Raw genomic sequence first — 22,767 nt, forward strand, 5'->3', positions numbered from 1 at the left:
CTGGCCAACATGGTGAAGCCCTGTCTCTACTAAAAATACAAGCATTAGCCAGGCATAATGGTGGGAGCAAAACTCTGTCTCAAAACAAACAAAAAACAAAAATGAGCTGGGCGTGGTAGTGCATGCCTATAATCCCAGATACTCAACTTGAACCCAGGAGATGGAGGTTGCAGTGAGCTGAGATCCAATCTCTCTAGCCTGGGGGACAGAGTGAGACTCTAGCTTAAAAAAAAAAAAAAAAAAAAGTCAGGCATAGTGACTCACACCTATAATCCCAGCATTTTGGGAGGAGGGAGGATCACCTGAGGTCAGGAGTTTGAGACCAGCCTGACCAACATGGGGAAACCCCGTCTCTACTAAAAATACAGAATTAGCCAGGCATAGTGGTACATGCCTGTTATCCCAGCTACTCGGGAGACTGAGGCAGGAGAATCACTTGAACCCAGGAGGCAGAGGTTGCAATGAGCCAAGATCATGCCATTGCACTCTAGCCTGGGCAACAAGAGCAAAACTCCGTTTCAAAAAAAAAAAAAAATTGTAGAGATGGGGTCTCTGTGTTGTCCAGGCTCATCTCAAACTCCTAGCCTCAGGCAGTCCTCCCACCTCAGCCTCCCAAAGTGCTGGGATTACTGCAGCTGACCTAGTTTCAGGATAACTTTCTGGGCCCCAAGCCCCACCCATTGCCACCATAGTCCCGGTGATCTCTGAGTTCTGGCCAAGGCTGTTCCCCCACCAGCCTGGACTACTCACCTGCGCTCCCCAGTGTGCCACACCTCATGCTTAGTGCGGTACTCTGCCAGGGCGAACACCTTCTCGCAGTAGCGGCAGGGGTACTTCCTCCGCCATGAGTGTACGTTGCTATGCCTCTTGAGACTGGACAGGGTCACGTAGGAACGCTCACAGGCCGCACACACATACAGCACGTGGCCGCCCACCACCTTCACCACGTGCTCGGGGCCCCCTCGGAAGCCCACTGGTGGAGGCAGGGCTGAGGCATCCACCCCTGCAGGACCACCAGGGCCAGCGCCCCCAGCACCCAGCCCTGTAGACCCTCGAGTGCTGGCCCCCCGTCGGCACTGGGCCTCATGGGTCTGCAGCCTTTTGGGATGGATGAAGCTTTTTCCACACTGTGGGCAGGGGAGGGGCCGCCGGGGCAGAGAGCACTGCAAGTCAGGGGCCTGGACCTCAGCCCTGTCACCCTCCCACTCCCCAGCTGGCCGGGGCCCCGGCCCAAAGCTGTCCTCTTCAGGCTGCGAAGTGTCCATGGGGGCTGGGGTAGGAGGTACCCAGGCATCGCCTCCCTCCCCCAAGCCCTGAAGGCGAGAGATGCCCAGACGGCGCCCCAAAGCTCCGATCTCTGCTACAGCTGCCCCGTCCCCTCCACCGCCAGGCAGCGCAAGCCGGGCGCTATAGATGAAGTTGAGGACATCAGAAAATGCAGCTGCTGGGACCCCTGGCAGCTCCAGGACCCGGGGTGGGGATGAAGCAGGGGGAGAGGCTGGAGAGGGAGAGGAAGAGGAAGAGGAGGAAGAGGAGGAAGAGGAGGAAGCAGAGGAGGAGGAAGAGGAAGAAGACGAGGAAGAAGAGGAGGAGGAAGAGGCAGCTGTGGTGGTAGCAGGGTTGGGTGCTGAGCCCGCAGTAGCTGGTGGGAGGGGCAGCGGGGCTGAAGTGAGCAGGGCCTCTCTGAAGAAGGGACTTGAAGCAGCTAGGACGCTGCGGTGAGCAGGGAACTTGGTGTCTCCAGCTATGAGGGTGACGTCACAGAAGAGGCCACGGAGCCGCTGTTCATTGAGCTGGTGCAGGACAGCGGGAGCATGGGACGGGTCTGTCACCTCTGCAGGTGGGGGCATGGTGCCAGCCTAGACAGTGAAAGAAGAGGCCGAGGAGAGTCTCAGAGGCTGGGCAGAGGGCAGGGGCTTCTAAGATCAGGCAGGGAGTGGGTCAGGGCTGCTGGTCAGAAACTAGCGGAAGGCTGAATCACTTTAGGTCACAGAAATCAGGGGTTGGCCCTTAGCCACCCAAGTCTGGCCAGCATCCAGGACCAGTATGTCTAACTCACCTCTGTATCTGGAAGAGGCCAGACATACCTAAGGTCATGGTGAAGGTCAAGGGGTCATGACCTCTGAAGTCACAGACTAGGGAGGTCAGCAATGGAAACCTCTCTCGTGGGAAGGAGGGGGAAGTCCCGCTACTCCTGAAAGCCATTTCACAGAACTCCCCAGCCTAGAAAAAATGGCCGCCCTGCTGGCCTGCTGCTTTGGGTCTAGTTTTTCAACACTGCAGTCCTCTGGGCACCTTCTCACCTGAGAGCGCAGCCAACATGGAGTGGGACGGGGGGTGGCTCAGCGAGTCCCTTCTGCTGGGCCTCTTCCTTCTGTGGAGAAACAGAAACCATATCAGGGGAACCCAGAGGAGGAGCCCGGAAAGGTCCTCAGGGAGGGAAGTGGGAGGAAAAGCCCCCAGGAAGTGGGGAGGGTGCAGCACTGTGGCCAGAGAGGACACCCGGGTCAGCCCAGACCCCTCCCCCAAGCCACAATCAGGTTATTTGTTTAGCTGCATCCAATCAAACCTAGAAGGTCACAAAGATTCTCGAAAAGCCTTGTTCTGCGAGCCCAGAGAAGTACGGTGACAAGATAATTTGCATATTCCCAATTCACCTCCAAACAATATAGCAGCAGCACGGGTCCAGCCCACAGGTTCAGGGAAGCCTGTCACATCACTCTCGAGTCCCTTTGCCCCAATCCTCAGGCCTCAGAGAAAGTCAAAGATTTGCACATGGTCTTTTACCACAAGCATCTCATTTACATATCAAAATAATTTGTTGAGTTTTTTAAAAATTGAACCTAATTTGGTAGCTATGCAAATTAGGAGAGGACCGCCTCACATCCTACCAGCCTCCTAAATTTTAGAGAGGGTTTCTGGCCCAGCTGCCAGGCAACCACTGAAGACCACTGACCCGCACACAACTGCCAGCTTGCTCTAGTCTCTGGAGGGTACTGGAAAGGTCCCAAGACTGGAAGGCCTGGTCCCACGCCTTACTCAGAGACTGATGCCCTAGGGGTTTGGGCTGAAAAAGCAGCAGAATCACAACTCCTACATCACCTCTTGCTGGGAGACTCATCCAAAGGGAAGAGCAAGGCTGGGCACGGTGGCTCATGCCTGTAATCCCAGCACTTTGGGAGGCCAAGGTGGGTGGATCACCTCATGGAGTTCAAGATCAGCCTGGCCAACATGGCGAAACCCTATCTCTACTAAAAATACAAAAAAAATAGCCAGGCGTGGTGGCTCATGCCTGTAATTGCAGCACTTTGGGAGGCCAACACAGGTGGATCATGAGGTCAGGAGTTCAAGTCTAGTCTGACCAACATAGTGAAACCCCATCTCTATAAAAAATACAAAAAATTAGCTGGCCGTGGTGGCAGGCACCTGTAATCCCAGCTACTTGGGAAGCTGAGGCAGGAGAATCGCCTGAACCCAAGAGGCGGAGGTTGCAGTGAGCCAAGATTGCGGCATTTTACTCCAGCCTGGGCAACAGTGTAAGACTCTGTTGAAAGAAAGAAAGAGAGAGAGAGAGTGAAAAAAAGAAAAGGAAGGAAGGAAAAGAAAAGAGAGAGAAAGAAAAAGAGAGAGGGAGGGAGAGAGAAGGAAGGAAGGAAGGAAGGAAGGAAGGAAGGAAGGAAGGAAAAACTGCTGTAAAAAAAAAACAAAAACAAAAAACACAAAGCTAAGAGCAAGCAACTCAAAAGCAAGCTCAGGCTGGCAGCCACTCTGAGCGCCACACCTCCGCTTTCCCCTGCAGACACCATTAGGGCCTTGAGGACTCTTTTCAGTTGAATGTTTGAGTTCCAAAGCCATACAGAGACTTATCCGAAGTCACACAGAGCTGGTAATAACAGGGATCTCGCCTGCGGCCTGTGACTTGAACTCTCCAGACCCTCTCCTCCACCCTCCACAAAGCCTGGAGCTACTGCCTATCTTTGAGGGTGTCCTTCCGTATGCCCTGGGCCACATGTATCTTCAGAGGTATCTGGCATCAGGAGTTCTTTATACAATTCCCATCCCCTGAAAAAATAAGTTATTTCCCATTTATTACTCATGCTATCTGGACTCAAAGGCCTATATATTACTCATATACCCCAGAATACTTTCCTGATACCTCTCCTGGATAGGAAGAAGGAAGATGGAAAACAGGGGTGATATTCCAAAGTTTTAACGACCCTATCTGCCAGGCACAGATCAGGTTCTAGGTCAAGTGTGACCCTGTCAGTTGGTAAATTTCAGATAGGTCAGTCACCCTGAGGAAGGGGCCTCACCACATTCACGGGCAGGTGTTCAGTTCTCTCACTCCCTTCCATGATAACTGCTGGTCCACTGGGACCCCAAGAGTCAGTGTTTTATTTGCATCACCTCATTCGTTCCTCATCACTATCCTGAAAGGTAGCAGTTAGCTTTCCCACTTTAAAATGACACTAAGGCTGGCATGGTGGCTCATGCCTGTACTCGCAGCGCTTTGGGAGGCCAAAGCAGGCAGATCCTTTGAGGTCAGGAGTTTTGAGACCAGCCTGGCCAACGTGGCTGAACTCCTTAAAAATACCAAAAAATCGGCCGGGCGCGGTGGCTCAAGCCTGTAATCCCAGCACTTTGGGAGGCCGAGGCGGGTGGATCACAAGGTCGAGAGATCGAGACCAACCTGGTCAACATGGTGAAACCCCGTCTCTACTAAAAAAAAAATACAAAAAATTAGCTGGGCATGGTGGCACGTGCCTATAATCCCAGCTACTCAGGAGGCTGAGGCAGGAGAATTGCCTGAACCCAGGAGACGGAGGTTGCGGTGAGCCGAGATCGTGCCATTGCACTCCAGCCTGGGTAACAAGAGCGAAACTCCGTCTCAAAAAAAAAAAAAAAAAAAAAAAAAAATACCAAAAAATGTGGCCGGGCGCGGTGGCTCAAGCCTGTAATCCCAGCACTTTGGGAGGCCGAGGCGGGTGGATCACAAGGTCGAGAGATCGAGACCATCCTGGTCAACATGGTGAAACCCCGTCTCTACTAAAAATACAAAAATGTAGCTGGGCATGGTGGCACATGCCTGTAATCCAAGCTACTCAGGAGGCTGAGGCAGGAGAATTGCCTGAACCCGGGAGGCAGAGGTTGCGGTGAGCCGAGATTATGCCATTGCACTCCAGCCTGGGTAACAAGAACGAAACTCCGTCTCAAAAAAAAAAAAAAAAAAAACCAAACAAAAAAAAAACCAAAAAATGCTAAAAATACAAAAAATACAAGAAAAACTAGCCAGGCATGGTGATGGGCACCTGCAATCCAGCTACTTGGGAGGCTCAGGCAGGAGAATTGCTGGAACCCAGGAAGCAGAGGCTGTAGTAAGCTGAGATCGCACCACTGTACTCCAGCCTGGGTAACAGAGTGAGACTCTGTCTCAAAAAATAAAAATAGGCTGGGCATGGTGGCTCATCCTGTAATCTCAGCACTTTGGGAGGCCGAGGCAGGCAGATCACAAGGTCAGGAGTTTGAGACCAGCCTAGCCAACATGGTGAAACCCTGTCTTTACTAAAAATACAAAAGAAATTAGCCAGGTGTGGTGGCAGGTGCCTGTAATCCCAGCTACTCAGGAGGGTGAGACAGGTGAATCGCTTGAACCCAGGAAAGTGGAGGTTGCAGTGAGCTGAGATCGAGCCATTGCACTCCAGCCTGGGCAACAAGAGTGAAACTTCGTCTCAAAAAAATAAATAAATAAAATGACAAATTATGGCTTATAGACTCTAGGTAGCTGGCCAAAGGACATATGACTGGCTAGTAGCAGAGCTGGGACCTCATCCCAGTAAGTTTGGCTCCAAAGCCTGTGCTCCTGAAGCCTACCTGCTGCCCTTCTGAAAATTAGAAAAAAAGGCTATTTTCTGCAGGAGGTAGCAGTCCTGTGCAGGTGAGCAAAGTCAAGGTTTGCTTCCAGCTCCCAATCACCCCATTGGGTGGGTCTGCCCTCCTGTAAAACCATGTGGGGTGGTCTTAGTGCCTGTGCATGTGTGACTGCCACATAGTACTTGGACAAGGCCTGTCAGGGCTTTTTTTGTTTTTGAGACGGAGTCTCGATCTGTCGCCAGGCTGGAGTGCAGCAGCACAATCTCAGCTCACTGCAATCTCTGCCTCCCGTGTTCAAGCTATTATCCTGCCTCAGCCTCCCGGGTAGCTGGGATTACAGATGCATGCCACCATATCCAGCTAATTTTTTTTTTTTTTTTTTTGTATTGTTAGTAGAGACGGGGTTTCACCATGTTGGCCAGGATGGTCTTGATCTCCTGACCTCGTGATCTGTCTGCCTCAGCCTCCCAAAGTACTGGGATTACATGTGTGAGCCACTGCACCCAGCCAGGGCTTCTTAGATCCTCAACGCTGGACTGGCCCTTGGAGATAACACAGAATCACTGCCATCATGTTCTCTGTAGCTGCCATTTATGAGAAAAAACTTTTTTTGAGACGACGTTTCATTCTGTTGCCCAAGCTGGAGTGCAGGGGTGCAAACATGGCTTACTGTAGCCTCAACCTCCCAGGCTCAAATGATCCTCCAGCTTCAGCCTCCTGAGTAGCTGCAACCACAGGCATATGCTACAATACCTGGCTAATTTATTTATCTACTTTTGTAGAGACGGGATCTTGTCATGTTGCCCAGGCTTGAAATACTTAGTATGTGCAAAGTATAATGCTAAGCATTTTATCTGCATCATCTCATTTCAACACTCAAAATGGCCTCTGTGAGGCAACAGGCTTAAAGAAATCAAACACTTTAAACTCCTCCCTTTCAGTTAGAGCGAAAGTAGTGATGGGGAGATTTGCTTCTGGGTTTGTTGCTAGCCAACCCAGCAGTTTGCAAGCAGCTTGAGCTAAACCACTCTCTCACCAGCTACTGCCCTTCAAGGCCTTTTAGGAAGTGGAAAAGACTAGCTATGCGACCCGAGGCAGGTTACTTAACCTCTCTGTATCTGTTTCCTTGTCTTTAAGGTGGGGACGATTAACAGTTCCTGCTTTGTCCAGTTGCTGTAAAGATTAAGTGAGCTAGGCCAGGCGCGGTGGCTCAAGCCTGTAATCCCAGCACTTTGGGAGGCTGAGGTGGGTGGATCACGAGGTCGAGAGATCGAGACCATCCCGGTCAACATGGTGAAACCCCGTCTCCACTAAAAATACAAAAAATTAGCTGGGCATGGTGGCGCGTGCCTGTAATCCCAGCTACTCAGGAGGCTGAGGCAGGAGAATTGCCTGAGCCCAGGAGGCGAAGGTTGCGGTGAGCCGAGATCGCGCCATTGCACTCCAGCCTGGGTAACAAGAGAGAAACTCCGTCTCAAAAAAAAAAAAAAAGATTAAGTGAGCTAACAACTGGCAATACCTAGTTCATAGAACTCAGTCCTGGAAAATGGTAGGGAGAAGCAGTGAAGAAAACAAAGGCGGAAATTGGGCTTCATGATAGTTGGTGGCTCTGTGACTTTTTTTTTTTCTTTTTTTTGAGACAGAGTTTCGCTCTTGTTATCAGGTTGGAGTGCAATGGTGCGATCTCGGCTCACCGCAACCTCTGCCTCCTGGGTTCAGGCAATTCTCCTGCCTCAGCCTCCTGAGTAGCTGGGATTACAGGCACGCACTGCCACACCCAGCTAATTTTTTGTGTTTTTAGTATAGCCGGGGTTTCACCATGTTGACTGGGATGGTCTCTTATCTCTTGACCTTGTGATCCGCCCGCCTCAGCCTCCCAAAGTGCTGGGATTACAGGCTTGAGCCACTGCGCCCAGCGTTTTTTTCTGTTTTTTTTTTTTTTTTTTTTTTTTTTTTTTTTTTTTTTTGAGATGGAGTCTTGTTCTGTCACCCAGGCTGGAGAGCAGTGGCGAAATCTCCGCTCACTGCAACCTCTGCCTCCCAGGCTCAAGCAACTCTCCTGCCTCAGCCTCCTGAGTACCTGGGATGATAGGTGCACGCCCCCATGCCCAGTTAATTTTTGTTACCTTTTTAGTAGAGACAGGGTTTCTACTAAAAAAATACAAAGTACAAGACCAGCCAGGCTGGTCTTGAACTCCTGACTTCAAGTGATCCGCCGCCTCAGTCTCCCAAAGTGCTGGGATTACAGGTGTGAGCCACCTCGAAGGCCTTTTTTTTTTTTTTTTTTGAGATGGATTCTCATTCTGTTGCCCAGGCTGGAGTGCAGTGGCAGGATCTTGACTCACTGCAATCTCTGCCTCCCAGGTTCAGGTGATTCTCCTGCCTCAGTCTCCTGAGTAGCTGGGATTACAGGTGCCTGCCACCACACCTGGCTAATTTTTTTGTATTTTTCTTTTTTTAAGACAGAGTTTTGCTCTGTTGCCCAGGCTGGAGTGCAATGGCATGATCTCTGCTCACTATAACCTCTGCCTCCTGGATTCAAGCAATTCTCTTGCCTCAGCCTCCAGAGTAGCTTGGATTATAGGTGTGCACCACCATGCCCAGCTAATGTTTTTCTATTTTTAGTAGGGGCAGGGTTTTACCATGTTGGCCAGGCTGGTCTCAAACTCCTGACCTCCTGATCCACCTGCCTTGGCCTCCCAAAGTGCTGGGATTAACAGGCATGAGCCACCGTGTGAGCCACCATGGCTGGCCATTCTTTCTTCTTTTTATTTTTGAGAGAGTCTTACTCCATTGCCCAGATTGGAGTGCAGTGGCACAATCATGGTTCATTGCAGACTCCACCTCCCAGGCTCTGGTGACCTCCCACCTCAGTGTCCCTAGTAGTTGGGACCACAGGTGCACACCACAATGCCAAGTCAATTTATTTTCTATTTTTAGTAGAGATCGGATCTCCCTTTGTGGGCCAGGCTGGTATCGAACTCCTGGGCTCAAGTGATCCTTCTGCCTTGGCCTCCCAAAAGTGCTGGGATTACATGCATGAGCCACCGAACCTGGACCAACTGTTTCTCTCTTTTTTTTTGTTTGTTTGTGTTTTTTGGGGGGATGATGTGTAGCTCTGTCACCCAGGCTAGAGTGCAGTGGCACAATCTTGGTTCACTGCAACCTCTGCCTACCGGTTCCAAGTGATTCTCCTGCCTCAACCTCCCAAGTCACTGGGACTACATGTGCGTACCAGCTAATTTTTGTATTTTGAGTAGAGATAGAGTTTTACCATGTTGGCCAGACTAGTCTTGAACTCCTGACCTCAGGTGATCCCCTCGCCTCAGCCTCCCAAAGTACTGGGATTACAGATGCGAGCCAGCAAACCCAAGTCCAGCCAACTGGTTTTTTTTTTTTTTTTTTAAAGACAGAGTCTTGCTCTGTTTCCCAGGCTGGAGTGAGTGGTGGGATTGCAGCTCAAGTAATCCTCTCACCTCTTAGCTTTCTGAGTAGCTGGGACTACAGGTACCTGCCACCATGACCAGCTAATTTTTGTATTTTTTGTAGAGACCATGTTCCCGAGGGCTGGTCTTGAATTCCTGGGCTAAGCAATCCATCCAGCTCAGCCTCCCAAAGTGCTGGGATTATGGTAGAGAGCCACCGCGCCCAGCTCCTATTTCTCATTTATCTCTGGAATGTAAGCTCCAAGGGGTAAAAGGTAGGGATTTTGTTTTGTTTTGTTTTTGAGATGGCATCTCACTCTGTTGCCCAGGCTGGAGTGCAGTGGCTGGATCTCGGCTCAGTGCAACCTCCGCCTCGTGGGCTCAAGCAATTCTCCTGCCTCAGCCTCCCAAGTAGCTGGAACTACAGGCAGGTGCCACCACGCCCAGCTAATTTTTTTGTATTTTTTAGTAGAGACGGGGTTTCACCATGTTGGCCTGGATGGTCTTGATCTCTTGACCTCATGATCCGCCTGCCTCGGCTTCCCAAAGTGCTGGGATTACAGGCGTGAGCCACCGTGCCTGGCCTAATTTTTGCATTCTTAGTAGAGATGGGGTTTCACCATGTTGGTCAGGCTGGTCTTGAACTCCTGACCTTGGGTAATCCGCCCACCTCGGCCTCCCAAAGTGCTGCAATTACAGGTGTAAGCCACTGTGGCCAGTCTTTTTTTTTTTTTTTTTTTTTGAACACAAGGTCTCACTTTGTCACCCAGGCTGAAGTGCAGGGGTATGATCACAGCTCACTGCAGCCCTCACCTCCCCCAGGCTCAGGTGATTCTCTCATTTCAGCCTCCCAAGTAGCTGGGACTACAGGCATAGGCCACCATACCCAGTGAATTTTTTGTATTTTTAGTAGACATAGGGTTTTACCATATTGCCCAGGTTGGTCTCGAACTCCTGGGATCAAGCAATTTACCACCTTGGACGCCCAAAGTGTTGGGATTATAGGTATAAGCCATGGTGCCCAGCCAGGGGTAGGGAATTTTGTCTGCTTTGTTCATTGCAGTAACTCAAGTCCTTAGAATGGGCCTAGCACATAATAGGTGGTAAAAGCAAAACAAAACAAAACAAAAAAATGGCAAGTGAACGAACCTGTCCTCAAAGTCTGTCTGGAGTCCATCCATCCTCAAGGGAGGAAGCCTTCATCTGTGCTGGACTGAGTTGGCCAGGAGATAGGGATGACAATTATAACTTTACCATGTCTGGACCAGGCACAGTGGCTCACGCCTATAATTCCAGCACTTTGGGAGGCTGAGGCAGGCCAATTACTTGGGGTGAGGAGTTCCAGCCTGGCCAACATGATGAAACCCCGTCTGTACTAAAAATATAAAAATTAGCCAGGTGTGGTGGTGCACATCTGTAACCCCAGATACTCAGGTGGCTGAGGCAGGAGAATTAATTGCTTGAACCAGGGAGGCAGAGGTTGCAGCAAGTAGATATTGCACCATTGCATTCCAGCCTGGGCGACAGAATGAAACTCTGCCTCAAAAAAAAAAGAAAAAAGAAAAAAAAAAGCCGGGCATGGTGGCTCAGGCCTGTAATCTCAGCACTTTGGGAGGCCAAGGTGGGTGGATCACCTGTGGTCAGGAGTTCAGGACGAGCCTGGCCAACATGATGAAACCCCATCTCTACGGAAAATACAAAAATTAGCTGGGCATGGTGGTGAGCACCTGTAATCCCAGCTACTCGGGAAGCTGAGGCAGAAGAATCACTTGAACCTGGAAGGTGGAGGTTGCAGTGAGCCAAGATTGTGTCATTGCACTCCAGCCTGGGTGAGAAGAGCAAAATTCCATCTAAAAAAATAAAAATAAAAACGGCCAGGCATGGTGGCTCATGCCTGTAATCCCAGAACTTTGGGAGGCCAAGGGGGGCAGATCACCTGGGGTCAGAAGTTCGAGACCAAACCCCCATCTCTACTAAAAATACAAAAATTAGCCAGGCGTGGTGGCATATGCCTGTAATCCCAGCTACTCAGGAGGCTGAGGCAGGAGAATCGCTTGAACGCAGGAGGCGGAGATTGCAGTGAGGATCATGCCATTGCATTCTAGCCCGGGCAACAAGAGGGAAACTCCGTCTCGGGGCGGAGGGAAGCGGGAGCGGAAAAAAAAGAAACAACCTGACCACTCTGGAGTCCTCACAATTTGCCTGAGACTCTTCTTGGGGCTTCACATGCATTGCCTAATTTAATGATATTTTCAGTACGGCCACCCACAGTAGGTATTTATATTATCCTGTTGCCCAGGCTGGAATGCAGTGGCATCATCTCTGCTCACCTCAACCTCTGTCTCCCAGGTTCAAGCAATTCTCCTACCTCAGCCTCCCAAGTAATTGGGGTTACAGGTGTGCATCACCACACCCAGCTAGGTTTCTTTTTTTGAGATGAAGTGTCGCTCTGTTACCCAGATTGGACCTCGGCTCACTGCAACCTTCCTCCACCTCCTGGGTTCAAATCATTCTCCTGCCTCAGCCTCCTGAGTAGCTGGGATTATAGGAGTGTGCCACCACACCCGTCTAATTTTTGTATTTTTAGTAGAGATGGGGTTTCACCATGTTTGTTAGGCTGGTCTTGAACTCCTGATGTCAAGCAATCTACCTGCCTCAGCCTCCCAAAGTGCTGGGATTACAGGCACGAGCCACCATGCCTGGCCTAGTTTTGTATTTTTAGTAGAGACGATGTTTCTTGATGTTGGCCAGGCCAGTCTCGAACTCCTGACCTCAGGTGATCCACCTGCCTTGGCCTCCCAAAGTGCTGGGATAACAGGCATGAGTCACCATCAGCCTGGCCATATTATTCTAATTTTACAGAAGAGGAAACCAAGGCTAAGAGAGGGATGTACCTTGCTCAAGGTCGCTCAGCTTGTAAGTAGCAGTCAATATTCGAATCCAGACCTGGCTGACCCCAGATGCTCAATCTTTCCCTCTGCCATACTGCTAGACCCGGCCCTGAAGGGGGCCTATGGCCCGCCAGCTGGTTACATAAACCACCACACAAGGTCTCACGTGCTAAGTGCTAAATGTGTCATGTCTGACTCCACCCTTTCCCTCGCTCCCACATCCAGCAGTCATCAAGTGTGGCTGAAACTGCGTCCGAGCTTGGGAACGGCTCCTGAAATCTTCCCTTCAATAGCTCAGGTCCTTGTTAACACTCACATGGTTCAAGGCTATGGCTTCCCAGCTATCCCCTGGCTTCCAGGCTTACCTACCTCCTCCTGCAGAGGGTCAACGTCCCTAATCACAGCTCAGGACTATCTCTCCTGGGCTTGAACCTCCACTAGTCCCCACTGACTCTAGAATAAAGTTCAGATTCTTTCACCAGGCAGTCAAGAGCACTGGTCTAACTCCAATCTTCCTTTTTATTTATTTATTTATTTATTTATTTATTTATTTTTTTGAGACGGAGTTTCGCTCTTGTTACCCAGGCTGGAGTGCAATGGCGCTATCTCGGCTCACCGCAACCTCCGCCTCCTGGGTTCAGGCAATTCTCCTGCCTCAGCCTCCTGAGTAGCTGGGATTATAGGCATGCGCCACCATGCCCAGCTAATTTTTTGTATTTTTAGTAGAGACGGGGTTTCACCATATTGACCAGGATGGTCTCGATCTCTTGACCTCGTGATCCACCCGCCTCGGCCTCCCAAAGTGCTGGGATTACAGGCTTGAGCCACCGTGCCCGGCCCAATCTTCCTTTTTAATCTTGCCTTGTGTTAGTCTCTTCAAACACACAGTACTCAGTGTGAGCCAGGCGTGGTGGCATGTACACATAGTCCTAGCTACTCAGGAGGCTGAGGCGAGATGATTGCTTGAGCCCAGGAATTTGAGTCCAGCTTGGGCAACATAGTGAGACCCATCTCTAAACAAACAAAGGAAACCCCAGACACTCAGTGTACTCTCCAGCCTCTATACATCCCATATTTCCATGCCTTTGTCTGTGCTGGCTGTCCCACCAGAAATGCTCTTTCCCCAACCTTCTCAAAATTCCTCTGCAATGTTAAGATCTAACTCCAAGGCCACCTCCTTCTGAGCCCTCCCTGACCCACAGGATGAGGACAATCTCTCCTTCCTCTGACTCATCAACCTTTGGGCCCCTATGGCCAGTATGCACCTTACACAGCAGCAGAGACTCAGGTTCTCATACCACCGGCTGGGGCTCCGTAAGCATCCGGGTCTTCTGAAATGGACTGCAGAACTAGGTTTTGCAGCAACTAGGGGAAGAGTGTTGGAGGGGGTCGCACAGAAAGGACCATCCACTGAATGCTCTGGAAGGCAGCAGAGCACAGTAGTTAAGAGCACAAGATCTGCCACTTGACTGCCTGGGTTCAAATACAGCTTCGCCTCTTACTAGCTAAGTGACTTGGGGCAAATTACTTAACTTCTCTGGAAAAAGGGAGGTGATTAGCGTGCCACTCACCATGCTGTTCTGCCGACTAACTGAGTGGCCACACATAAAAGCCCTGAGAACAGTGGCTGGTGCACAGTCAGTGCTAAGCAAGTGTGTGCTGCCATCATTATGAGCGAAGCCCTGAGAAGGGAATTCCCAGTCTTGGTGAAGGGCTGACGGGGCTGATGGGGCTGGCACAGGCACAGCCCCCAGACTCTAGCCACTTTCCCAGTCCGTTTCCCAAGTGCTTTTGGATGATACGCAGGGCAGGCAATCAGCCCCCTTCTGCGGATGAGGAACCAAGCTGCTTTCAGATAAAGTGCCAGTGAGGGAATGGTAAAGACGCCAGAACGCCTCAGCCCTAGGCCAGGGCTCCGTTCTCTGCACCAGGCCGTCACTGCGCACCTGCTGTGCAGGCTCCCACGGTGGCAACCCCCTCCCAGCCCCCCAGGCCAGAGAGCCTGTCCGAAGTGCCCGCCCTTCCCCCACGTACACACATCCAGCCAGGCCGGGTGCAGTAGACAGCGGTGTGCAGGCTTGGAATGCACTCGCGCATACACCCCTACAGAAGGGCCCGGGCCCCAAAGGTGAGGAAAACCTGTTCTGAGGAATCTGCCTAGTGAGCGAATTCCGTTCCGAGGCCCTTCCACCGTCGCAGGAGTGGGGCCCAGTGTGCGTCAGAGATACCCACGAGGGGGGCAGAGAGGGAGAGGGCGAAGCGGGAGGAGGCTGACAACTTCACGTTTCTTTTTCCCATTTTAGTGACAAGAGTCACACCCAGCCTTTACATAAACATGCCAAGGAGCCGCTCTGTCTAAGCTTACTTCCCTTGAGGCCGCCCAGCCTCTCCTCCGGGTGACCCTGACATGACATGCTGGGTGGGCTGCTGAGGGGCACACACAGACCCTGCAAAGACTAGCTGGGCCACTCGACAACACCCATGCTCCCCGGCCGCCCTGCACTACCCTGCATTTATCTCTGGCCTTCCTCATACCATATCCCCCGGCAGCCCCACCGCCACTCAGGCACACAGACGGCAGGCACGCACACGCAGCCTGCTTGCGGCTGGCCTCCTGGGTCTGAGGCCCACACTGCCCTTGTCACGCCACCTCCCTCCTCACATGTGTTTTCTGACCAGCTTGCCTCCCAGCCCAGCAGCCCAGACAGGCTCCTACAAACAACGTCACAAAAGAATCCTGTGGAGAATGTTGCAAACACACAACCTTCCCCTTGCCTGGCTGCCCATGATCCCATAAACACAACTGGTGCATCCCACCCTGAGTCCCTGACACCAGCGCCAGCTGACCCACAGGCCCCTGAGACACACCCTGGGGTTCCTGACTCCCCTCAGGATCTTCCAGATCTGAGTTCTAGACGCGTAGCCCCCACCCAACTCGCTCATCGCTGACACACAAACCCATCCATCGCCCTCTTCACCACTGGACCACACCTCAGCAAGGCCACAGAAATGGGACCCAGATGTGACGCCTTTTGACTCAAAGGCCCACAACCGTCCTCTCCAAAAGGGCACATATACTCTGCATCCTGGCACCCTCCGCAACACATACAGCATGCCAGCTCTGCAGAAAACAGTTCATAAACAGGTCATAGGTGCAGCACAAGACACACATGTGAGAAAACACATGCTGTAGGAAACACACAGCCCCACATCCAACAAACTCTGCACTCAGCGTCCTATGCCCAGCTCAGAATGCCCATCTGTCACCCAAAGCCACAGGGCTCGTCTTGTAATTCTGCCCCACAACACTGGACACCCCTCCTGGCTTTCTATCTCCATAGCCTAGGGAAGGCCCTACCCGGACCTTTGGCTGCCAGACCAGCAAACGGTGGTGCCCAGGAGAGGTTTACCTTGCCTCACCACACAGCACGAGACACAGGATCTCCAAGACTCACAGCCACAACCCTGCCCCGACGGCACGGCGGTTCCGGGGCCCCAGCTCGCCCTGCGCACCCCGCACACCCCAACTCTGGGGCGCTCGGCGGCCCACCCCTCCCCCTCTCTGCCTGGCTCCTACGCCATCGCCCTCCCAGCAGCTTGCAGCGCTTGCCCGGGCTCACACCCGCCCCACCCCACCCCCAACCTGCCCCACGCGAAGGGGGGGACTAGGCTGCAGAATTAACCCTTCAAAAGGGGAGTGAGCGCCGCCCCTTCCACGGCCCCAGGCGATCGCGTCCCCCGGCCGCCGCTTGCTCGCTTGCTCGGACGCCATACCAGGGCCCCCTTAGTCGCCCCCCAGCGTCGTGCGCACCCGGGGGCGGGGCCAGGCTCAGCCCCCGACCCCTGCGCCCCCAGGTCAACCCCAAAGGAGAGCGGTCTGCGCGCGGGGCGCGGCCGGGGCTCCCGCGGCGCCGGGCAGCGGGGAGGGGGCCCGGTAGTTGGCTCCGGTCCGCCCTAGCCCTGCCCAGTTCGCCCCGGGGCCCACCTGACTGCGATGGCGCCGCGTCCGCCAGGCCCGGCTCATCACCGTGGCCGCCCCGGGCCGCTCCAGTTTCGCCCGCCTCCAGCTCCGGCTCCGGCTCCAGCTCCGGCCCCAGCCCCCCCAGCGCCTGGCCCCGGCCCGGCCCCGCCGCCGCCGCCGCCGCCGCCGCCGCTGACATCATCGGCTCCCCCCGCCCCGGTCCTACCCCCACCCCCACCCCCGGAAACAGTCCCCCCCCAGCGCCGCCGCCGCCGCGGAGAGGAGGCCGACGCAGCGCAGCAGACGGCGACACAAAGCTCCGAGCGCCCGACGGCCTTCCCCGGGACTGATCCCCGGCAGGACGCCGCGCCGCTCTGGGCCACCAGGCGGGTGGACACCGAGCGGGGCGCGGGTCCGGCTGCAGCACCCCGGCAGAGGCGCAAGACCACTGACCCCCAGGGAAAGGGCTCCCTCCGCCCTTCCCCCTGCACGCCCTTCACTCAGAAGTGCACACTGCTTGAAAGCATAACACACAGGCTCTCAGGGTGCAGAAATGACACGCCAGACTCATAATCAGGCCCAGTGGGATCCACAGACCCAGGGTCAGCACACTCGGAGGGCCAGCCCTGGACACACACACACACACACACACCCCAGGAATGCGTAGGGACGCTCAGCAGGCCGCAGAGAAGGAAGGCTCTGGCCCCGAGTAAGGGGCACACATCAGCGACCACCAGCGCAAATGAACACACAAAGCTCGCTGGGTCCTTTGTCCCTACCAGCAGATAGATCCACATCTGTATACCTGAATGTAAATGCAGAGGCCCTGGTGTTGGCCTCTTGGGACAACATCAACAAAACACCAGGTGGAAGCACACACAGAAAAAACACGTTCCTGACACTCCAGCGGGACAATCCCAAGGACTCCTCCCTCGTGCTAGAAAATTTAAAACTCTGGAGATGGAGGAGCCAGGCTTCAGAGCTTCTTTCCTTAAAACCTCTCTCAAACAATGCAAAATATAAACAAACAAATTAATGTAAAGCCACAGAGCTAGCCATAAAAAGAATAAAAGAATCAGACAAACTTTGGAGTCATGGAGACATACATAGAAAAGTAACAGAGTTGGGCTGGGCATGGTGGCTCACGTTTGGAATCCCAGCCTGGAATCCCAGCACTTTGGGAGGCTGAGGGGGTGAATCACTTCAGGTCAGGAGTTCCAGACCAGCTTGACCAACAAGATGAAACCCCGCCTCTACCAAACAAACAAACAAAAAACAAAATTAGTCAGGCGTGGTGGTGCACGTTTGTAATCCCCACGACTTGGGAGGCTGAGGCAGGAGAATTGCCTGAATCCAGAAGGCAGAGGTTGCAGTGAGCTGAGGTTGCACCATTGCACCAGCCTGGGCAACAAGGCAACAAGAGTGAAACTCCGTCTAAAAAAAGCAGCAGAGTGGGAAAATAGGCCCACTACCACCTTAGGAGGGTTCCAGGGAAGAACCCCACCCCCACTCCAACTAGGTCACAATGGCTGGAGTTCTGAGGGGCCCAGGGTCCCTGAGCCAGGAGGAGAGGAAGAAGTCCAAGGAAAGATGGTGAGTGTGGGGGCCAGGGGCCCAACACCCCCTCCCTATAGTTCCTGGCTACTCTGTTTCCCCTCCTTTCCTAAAACTTAGCTGTCTCAGAGATACCCACAAATGGAATTCATAAAGGTGTACCCAGATGTCTGTGGAACCTGTGGCATCACACAGATGCATGGCATCTGAGGCTGCCTCCCCTTCCTCAATTCAACAGAGCATCCTGGGTCCTTTTTCTCCTCCCAGGAACAACTTACCCAGAGAAACACGATGCTCCAGGACCGCTCACTCCCTGCCTCCTGCTCCAGGCCCGTATTATACGACCTCACTCATCTTTTAGGCGCTTTCTAGCTTCCAAGAGTTCCTTAGCAAAATAGCCAAACCCTCTACAGTCCCACAGGGTCCCGGACCCCCTCCTGGCACCTGCCCCGCCCCAGGTCGCCTGGGCTGTGGCTGCCCTCATGCCTGAGCTCCTTTCTCCCTAACAGGCTGGCAGTCACCCCTTCTTCAACCTGTTCGACTTCACACAGCCATCGCCACCCTCCACTCCACCCAACCTCCCCTCGCACCAGTGCTGCCGGCCCTCTGATGCCACCAAGGGCTTGCTGGTGGCCCTGCTGGGTGGGGGCCTGCCTGCTGGCTTCGTAGGCTTCTTTTCTCGTATGGCGTACCAGGCTTCCCACCTGCCCTCGCTGGAGCTGCTCGTCTGTCGATGCCTCTTCCACCTCCCTATTGCCCTGCTACTTAAACTGCGTGGCAACCCACTTCTGGGACCTCCTGACGTCCGAGGCTGGGCCTGCCTCCATGCCCTGCTCAACGTCTTCAGCATTGGCTGTGCCTACACTGCGGTTCAGATGGTGCCTGCTGGTAACGCTGCCACTGTTCGCAAAGGTTCTTCCACTGTCTGCTCCGCTCTCCTCGCTCTCTGCCTTGAGAGCCAGGGTCTCAGTGGCTACGACTGGTGTGGACTGCTGGGCAGCACCCTAGGACTGATCATCATTGTGGGATCTGGAATAGGGACACTGCAGGAGGGGACCACGGGCCTCTACACCGCCCTGGGCTATGTGCTGGCTTTCCTGGGAGGCCTGGCACTGTCCCTGGGGCTTCTGGTCTACCGTTCTCTGGACTTCCCCTCCTGCCTCCCAACAGTGGCCTTCCTGTTTGGCTTGGTGGGGCTGCTGGGCTCTGTGCCAAGCCTCTTTGTGCTGCAGACCCCTGTGCTGCCCAGTGATCCCCTGAGTTGGAGTTGTGTCGGGGCAGTGGTGGTCCTTGCCTTGGTCTCCTTTGCATGCGTGAGCTACGCGGTCACCAAGGCCCACCCTGCCCTGGTGTGCGCTGTCCTGCACTCTGAGGTGGTGGTGGCCCTTATGCTGCAGTATTATGTGCTCCATGAGACCGTAGCACCTTCCGACATCGTGGGGGCAGGGGTTGTGCTGGGCAGCATTGCCATCATCACAGCCCGGAACCTCAGCTGTGAGAGGGAAGGGAAGGTGGAGGAGTGAGACAGAACCCGGGAGCCTGGGGATTGGGAGGGACGGGGGCACACAGAGGTAAAGACTGAAGACAAACATGGGAGGACAAGTGACCGGAAAAGAACTGGTGTGGGAGAGGGATACCTGTCAGAGTCAAGGGTGACTTGGGGACTTGGTGGAGAGGGACTACCTAGAAGACCTAGAACCCTGGGACCAGGGGATGTGGAGTGCAGGCAAGGTCCCGGGAATGGAATCAGGGCATAACTAAGGGGTAAAGTCTGAGGAGCAGATCCAAGGGGCTGAGGCAGGCAGGCCGTGGGCTGCGAGGAGGACTTCACTCATCAGCAAAGAGAAGAGCACTGGGGCTGGAGTGTTCCGGCAAAGACAGCCAGCAGCTGCGCTGGGGGAGGGGAGCGTGCCTCCCCACCTCTCCCCTCCTGGCGAAGGTTTCCTTTCCTCGTGCTTGTGCCCCCCCTTGGGGTGGTGACGTGACATTGACATCAACAAGGATTACTCTGAATGTGGCTGTGCAGTGGTGTCTCTGCTTTGGAGGGAGAGCGGAAGTCCTACGACTGTTTTCATTGGAGAATTCCTTGGGGTCCCCGCCCCCCATTTTATTCCTGAAATATTCTACAAAGTGGAGGATTTCCTAATGTTCAGATGACTTGACCCTAAATCCCCCCGGACTTTTGTGGCCCGCCCTATGGCTAATCTGCTTTTCTCGGATTGTCGCGGTCCCGTGATATATCCCGGACAGTGGCCAGGCTCCTTCCGGAGCCGGCCTCCGAGGTGAGGTCTCTTCGAGCGGTTCAGGCTATGGATCCAGGACCGTGGCTCAGTACAGCGCTACATTAGAGGCCAGGAGGTGCCCACCCGTCTCTGGGGGCCGTTTGACAATACTTCCGGACAAGCCACTGTCCCAGCCATCTTGATTTGTTCATGCATATTCAGCACGAGAACTGCATATTCATGAGCAACCGCCCTCCCCCGGGAGCCCACTCGGGAGGACCTGCCCCGCCCCGCCTCTATTACCGATTAGCAGAGCAGACCATTTTCCAGCTGGGGGGGGGGCTACGAGTGAGAGGCTTTTGCTGAAGATGAAATCGTGGTCCAAACTAGAATGAAAGCGGCCCAATTTTACCCTCGAGTCTTCAAACCTTAAGCCTCAGTGCAGGAGGGAGCAGCGAGGGGAAGCGATGGGATTAAAGAAAAAATTCCTCGCTGTCACTTCAAAAGGTCGCCCAACCAGCGAGCGGGGGAGGATCCACCACTCTGGCTCGCACCCCGTGCGGGCCTGCGCAGGCAGCCCCGTAGCGCAAGGCAGGGCGGGAAAGGAAGGGGCGGGGACACAAGGGCGAATCTATAAGAGGCGTCGTTCGGCGAGTTCGCTGCTCAGAAGCGCCGAGAGCGCGGCCGGGACGGTTGGAGAAGAAGGCGGCTCCCGGAAGGGGGAGAGACAAACTGCCGTAACCTCTGCCGTTCAGGAGCCCGGTTACTTATTTATTCGTTACCCTTTTTCTTCTTCCTCCCCCAAAAACCTTTCCTTTCCCCTTTCTTTTTTTTTCCTTTTTGGGAGCTAAAAAATTTCCGGAAAGGGAAAGAAGGGCTCCTTTCGCTCCTTATTTCTCCGCCTCCTTCCCTCCCCCACCTTTCCCTCCTCCGGCTTTTTCCTCCCAACTCGGGGAGGTCCTTCCCTGTGGCCGCCCTGACGAGGTCTGAGCACCTAGGCGGAGGCGGCGCAGGCTTTTTGTAGTGAGGTTTGCGCCTGCGCAGCTCGGCTGCCTTCGCCATGCACGGGGGTGGCCCCCCCTCGGGGGACAGCGCATGCCCGCTGCGCACCATCAAGAGAGTGCAGTTCGGAGTCCTGAGCCCGGATGAACTGGTAAGCAGCTCTCCCCTCCCCTTCCTCCCTCCTCCCCTGGCGGGCGGGGCCGGACGGAGGCTGCGGAAACTTGGCGCTTCTCGCCGCCTGTGGGTTGCCGGGCTGGGAGGATGGCTCAGCAGCGCCAAGGCCGTGCAGGCGCCAGTCTCAGGCCTCCCAGAGTTACGTTTTGCAGAGTTGAGCAAGCTTAGCGCTTTGTCCGACTTGGGCCGGCTGGAGGGAGAGAAGGGTGACTGATTTCACACTACAGAGTTACCTACGTTAAAGGAGAATCCTGGGGAGTTTACAAGTTTGATTAAGAAGCCAAACCCCGGATAGTTCCCTCCTCTTCTATAATACACATGTTAATTAAGCACCTGCTCTGTTGTAGACACAAGAGACTCTGAGGTTTCAGAGGTGAACACGACAGACCAGGACCCTACTACCTTCAAGAGCACTGTCTATGTGAAGGCGCAGGCAGTAAACATGAATACAATTAATGAATAAAATAATTCAGTTAATGGCAGTTGTCTCGAATAGAGTGAAACTGGGTAATGCTGTGGAGAGTCACTGAGGTGGGCTTATTTTGTTTGTTTGTTTATTTATTTTTGGGGGTACGGAGTTTCGCTGTTGTTGCCCAAGCTGGAGTACAATGGCGCGATCTTGGCTCACTGCAACTTACGTCTCGGGGGGTGAAGCGATTCTCCTGCCTCAGTCTCCCGAGTAGCTGGGATAACAGGCATGTACCACCACGCCTGGCTAATTTTGTATTTTTAATAGAGACGGGATTTCGCCATGTTGGTCAGTCCGGTCTCGAACTCCCGACCTCAGGTTATCCGTCCACCTAGGCCTCCCAAAGTGCTGGGATTACAGGCGTGAGCCACCACACCCGGCTATGACTGTTACTATTTTTGAGACAAAGTCTCGCTCTGTTGCCCAGGCTGGAGTGCAATGGCACAATCTCGGCTCACTGCAACCTCTGACTCCCGGGTTCAAGCGATTATCCTGCCTTAGCCTCCCGAGTAGCTGGGATTACAGGCGTTCGCCACCATGCCCCGCTAATTTTTGTATTTTTAGTGTAGGAAGGGTTTTGTTATGTTGGCCAGGCTTCTGTCTGACACCTAACCCTCAGGTGATCCGCTTTTGTTTTGTTTTGTTTTGTTTTAAAAGGCGGAGTTTTCCTTTTGTTCCGCAGGCAGGAGTTCAGTGGCTGAACTCCTGACCTAAGGTGATCCACCCGTCTTGGCCTCCCAAAGTGCTGTGATTACAGGCATGAGCCACAGCTCCTGGCTGAGGTGGGGCTACTTCAGTTAGGATGGTGTCAAGGTCTGGGAAGTCCTGTCTGAGAAGACGACGTTATCTCGATGAGAGGCAGCCAGTCATCGAAGCCATAGTTTCTAGGGTGAGAACTTTTCAGGGAAATAGCAAGTGCAGAGGGCCTGAGGGAGAAATGAACTTGGACTTGACCTAGAAGCTGAAAGATGACCAGTGTGGCTGAGGTTTAGTGGATGAGAGAAGAAGAGTTACAGAAATAGTCTAGAGAAGCATGGGATATTATATGTTATGGTAAGGAGTCAAAACTCAATTCTACTTTCAGTACGTAGTCGTTGGACAATTATAAACAGGAGAGTGACAGCAAACTCACATTTGGAAGAATACTGCTTTAGTTGCTCTATGAAGAACTGATGGGGGGCCAGGGAGGAAGAATGGA

The 22,767-nt window shown here is 53.5% G+C and overlaps 3 protein-coding genes across 6 annotated transcripts in view; 2 read left to right on the forward strand and 1 right to left on the reverse strand.

The window, feature by feature from the left end:
* ZBTB4 (zinc finger and BTB domain containing 4) overlaps positions 1-16,365 on the reverse strand; it is a 23,437-nt gene extending 7,072 nt beyond the window's left edge. Inside the window, exons 1-3 of one of the 4 annotated variants that reach the window (XM_039476031.2) lie at positions 16,173-16,365; positions 2,304-2,374; positions 751-1,859 (exon numbers count right to left, since the gene is read on the reverse strand). In XM_039476031.2, the coding sequence (XP_039331965.1) occupies positions 751-1,850 (1,100 nt within the window). In that variant the 5' untranslated portion in view covers positions 1,851-1,859; positions 2,304-2,374; positions 16,173-16,365. Of the gene's footprint in view, positions 1-750; positions 1,860-2,303; positions 2,375-10,445; positions 15,811-15,870; positions 16,116-16,172 lie in introns of those variants that run through there. The other 3 variants (XM_010339788.3, XM_010339787.3, XM_010339789.3) reach the window with 3 other exon arrangements.
* A 1,845-nt stretch (positions 16,366-18,210) lies between these two features.
* On the forward strand, positions 18,211-19,719 carry SLC35G6 (solute carrier family 35 member G6). Its single transcript, XM_003929173.4, has one exon. It carries the CDS (start codon positions 18,386-18,388, stop codon positions 19,223-19,225), a length of 840 nt encoding a protein of 279 aa, XP_003929222.2. The 5' UTR covers positions 18,211-18,385; the 3' UTR covers positions 19,226-19,719.
* Positions 19,720-20,585: 866 nt separating this feature from the next.
* Positions 20,586-22,767, forward strand: part of POLR2A (RNA polymerase II subunit A) — a 32,640-nt gene continuing 30,458 nt past the window's right edge. The window contains exon 1 of the mRNA XM_003929165.4: positions 20,586-21,077. Within this exon, the coding sequence (XP_003929214.1) occupies positions 20,985-21,077 (93 nt within the window). The 5' untranslated portion in view covers positions 20,586-20,984. The remainder of the gene's footprint in view (positions 21,078-22,767) is intronic.

Source organism: Saimiri boliviensis, chromosome 17 (genome assembly GCF_048565385.1).
Source record: "Saimiri boliviensis isolate mSaiBol1 chromosome 17, mSaiBol1.pri, whole genome shotgun sequence".
NCBI classification, from domain to species: Eukaryota; Metazoa; Chordata; class Mammalia; order Primates; family Cebidae; genus Saimiri; species Saimiri boliviensis.